At 45.5% G+C, this 3,733-nt stretch overlaps 1 protein-coding gene across 2 annotated transcripts in view; it reads right to left on the bottom strand.

Moving 5' to 3' along the window:
• Positions 1-3,733, bottom strand: part of Sfi1 (SFI1 centrin binding protein) — a 62,008-nt gene that overhangs the window by 18,567 nt on the left and 39,708 nt on the right. For both annotated transcript variants that reach the window (XM_013353384.2, XM_026788693.1), the window contains exons 12-13: positions 3,068-3,165; positions 764-830 (exon numbers count right to left, since the gene is read on the bottom strand). In XM_013353384.2, coding sequence (XP_013208838.1) covers positions 764-830; positions 3,068-3,165 — 165 coding nt within the window. The remainder of the gene's footprint in view (positions 1-763; positions 831-3,067; positions 3,166-3,733) is intronic.

The following is a 3,733-nucleotide window of genomic DNA, read 5'->3' on the forward strand; positions in this document are numbered from 1 at the left end:
AAAAAAAAAAAAAAAAAAAAACAGCACTAGTCCAGCTCTAAGGGATCTGACACCTTCACCTGCATATCACACACACACACTTTTTACTTACTATTTATTTATTTTTGGTTTTTCACGACAGGGTTTCTGTGTAACAGCCCTGGCTGTCCTGGAACTCACTTTGTAGACCAAGCTAGCCTCAAACTCACAGAGATCCACCTGCCTCTGCCTCTGAAGAGCTGGGATTAAAGGTGTGCGCCACCACTGCCCAACTACACACACATTTTTTACAAAGTCTTCATTTAGCATTCCAGAAACCTGTGCCCAACTGTCCGAAATGACCTGCAAGTCACAACTTCCCTGCTACCCTAGCTTATGGCTGAGGGAGCAAGAATTCTACTATACCCTTAATAAAGGCACAGTCTAAGGCAAAGCAGGTATGCAGTAGGCATCTCTTCCGTGGGGGGCAGGCAGGGTGGCACACTCCATAATACCAGCGTTAGGGGAATGGGACAGGTGGGTACAGAAAACAAAGGGAAGTGAGTGAAGACCTAAAAGCCTGGGAGGAGCCACTCCTTACCCCCAACAGCGTCTATGTCTTCCAGCAATGAAGGAATGGGACTTGGGCTGCAGGAAACAACTCCATGGTTTTACAGTTCCCTCCAAATACAGTAACCCCAAAAACAGAACCAGGTCTCCTGGCATAGCCTTTCCCAAGCATCTTCCCAAACTCAGAAAATCCCACTAGTAGGTGCTGAACTGCCTGCTTTGGTGTGCTTTGTACCTGCTGGCATCTTCTCTGGTGCACATATCGTAACCACACCCTGACACACTTGCGTAGGACTGTCATCCTGGAAGAAAACACAAGAAAACCAGAGAACTGTGTATTGGCACTGTCAGGTGTCGAGCTGTAAGAGTGTACTGTTTATAAAGCAGCTGCTTCTAGGTACAGTTACTTCCTGAGGGTTCAGGGCACCCCAGGGCTTACTGCTTACAGGTTACACCCTCGGAGAGAGGAAAGTGAAGAACTTACTAACATGAAGTCATCGTCTCCTGACCTTGAGCTTTGGCTGGTTTTAAACTTCCAGCATTTTCTTGAGGTCTGTTTCGTTGATTTTTTGCAGGGCTTCACCTATGCCAAGCAAGTACCCACTGCTGAACTACACTCTAACCCCTGGCAGCTCACTGGGAACCTAATTAGACCGCCAAGCACAGTGTGTCTGGGACTTAAGAGAGGACACCTCCTGTTACAGCACCCTCGAGGGTTTATTAGGACTCTCAGCACACAGAGATACTGAGTGTGATGATACATGCTTGGCCTTGTATGCCAGGACTTAGAATAATGGCACACCTTGACAACTCTAACTGAGTCAGGATATTTTTTTGTCTTTTTAAATTTTATGTGTGCTTTTAAAACCACAGGACACAGATGTATCTCAGTGGTGGAGACCCTGCTTAGCATGTGTGAGGAACTAGGTTCAATCCCAGTGCAGAAAAAAGAGAGATAAACCTTTTGTGTGTGTTTCCCTGCGTGTATGTATGTGCGCCACATGTGTCTGGTGCCCATATAGAGCACTGGGTCCCCTGGAACTAGAGTTACAGATGGCTGTGGCCACCATGTGCATTCTGGGAACTGATCTGGGTCCTCTGGAAAAGCAGCCAGTGCTCTCCAGTACTGAGCAATCTCTCCAGTCCCAAATATTAGGATTCTTATTGACTCATTATGCTCTGAAGCTGGGGATACAGTTTTGTGGTAGAACGCATGCTTAGCATGTGAAAAGTGCTGGGCTGGATCCCTAAAACAATAAGTAGATAAATAGTAAAAAAAAAAAAATTGGACCAGTAGCTGAAAGTTACACTAATGACACTGGAGGTGAAGGTCGAGACATTATTTAACATGATGAACGTCTCTGCAGCAAGAGTCTGGGCTAAGGGGCTGGAGGAAGACAGCCTCGCAACTTTTATTTCCATTTCTATATATTTTTAATTTTTCTTCATAGATATTTACTTAAAAATAAATGTATTTGTTAGGCAGAGGCAGCACACTTCTTTAATCCTAGCACTCAGGAGGCACAGGCAGGTGGATCTCTGTGAGTTCAAGACTAGCCTGATCTACAGAGCGAGTTCCAGGATAGCCAATGGCTACATAGGGAAACCCAGTCTTGAAAAACAAAAATAAAGCCGGGCGGTGGTGGCGCACGCCTTTAATCCCAGCACTCGGGAGGCAGAGGCAGGCGGACCTCTGTGAGTTCGAGACCAGCCTGGTCTACAAGAGCTAGTTCCAGGACAGGAACCAAAAGCTACGAAGAAACCCTGTCTCAAACAAAACAAAACAAAACAAGAAAAACAAAAATAATAAAATAAAAAGATGTATTTAATAGAATGACTGGCTCTTAACAATCAAGGATATTCCTTATTTCTAGGAAGACCTAGCCCCAAATATCATCCTGACCTGACCTTTAACATTAAAATCTTTCGCTGCAGTGCAGGAGCTCAAACTCACCTTGCCTATGTTAAGCAAGCACTTTGCACTGAACTACATCACCAGTCACAGTGGACAAGTACCAAAGGCCTGCAGAAGAATGGAGGCAGTGGTAGTGATCAAATAGGCACATACAGAGGTGGACAAGATCCAATGCAAATTGCATCATCTCACCTCCCACGTGACCTGCCAAAAGCAACCACACCCAGGAGCCATTACTTTATAGTGTGAACTTCCCCAAGATAAACCCCTTATGATTTCTGTTTGTTTGCTTGCTTGTTTGTTTTCTGTTTTGTTCTAGGTGACAGTCACATGCAAGTATGATACGTGCACAAGAGAAGATGCAAGCAAAGATACACACAGGTCTCGCTGTGCATCCCTGACTGCCCTAAATCCTGCTATGTAGACCAAACTGGTCTTGAACACACAGAGATCCACCTGCCGCTGTCTCCTGAGTACTAAGACGAGGGGCCTAGTCCACACCTGGCTAAAAGGCCTTTCTGAGTTGAGAAGCTAACTCATGCCAGAGTAGTCACTTCCTCCTGAAAAACCCTGTCAGAATTACCCGGGGTCCCTAGTGAGCCCACGGCTGAGCTGAGCTCCTACCTGTAGTGGGTCCAAGCTGCATGCAGTAAGGAAGGCTGCATTCTCTCTTCCCTCTGCTCAAGTCGACACTGCCAGAGGTTCCAGAACCTACGAAGCAGCTGCAGAATGGCAGGAAGAAAACAAGTATATCATAGTGAGAAGTGAGAGGAGGCCTCTGGGTGTAAGTGCCACACCCCAGCACACTGTGACCTCCCACAGGGAGCAGCCCAGTAACACTGCTGGCCTAGGGAGCCATGCTCTGGGCCAGTATAAATGGTTCTTCAAGTAGACAGCCACATGAAAACAAGTCTGGGTGTTATAGAAGAATTTTTTTTTTTTTTTTGGAAGCAGGATCTCACTATGTAGCCCAGGCTTAAACACGATTCCCTTGTCTCCATCTCTCAAGCGCTATGATTATAGATACTGTACTATGCCACTCAGCAGACAGTACCATTTTTTTATTTTAAATGGATCTCTATTTATTATGTATGCAGTGTTCTGCCTGCAAGTATGCTCAAACACCAGAAGAGGACACCAGATTCCATTATAGATGGTTATGAGCCACCATGTGGTTGCTGGGAATTGAACTGAGGACCTCTGGAGAAACAGCCAGTGCTTTTAACCTCTGAGGCATCTCTCAAGCCCTGTAATACCATTTTTCTTTTTTTTTTTTTTTTTTGGTTTTTT

Source organism: Microtus ochrogaster, unplaced genomic scaffold (genome assembly GCF_000317375.1).
Source record: "Microtus ochrogaster isolate Prairie Vole_2 unplaced genomic scaffold, MicOch1.0 UNK6, whole genome shotgun sequence".
NCBI classification, from domain to species: domain Eukaryota; kingdom Metazoa; phylum Chordata; class Mammalia; order Rodentia; family Cricetidae; genus Microtus; species Microtus ochrogaster.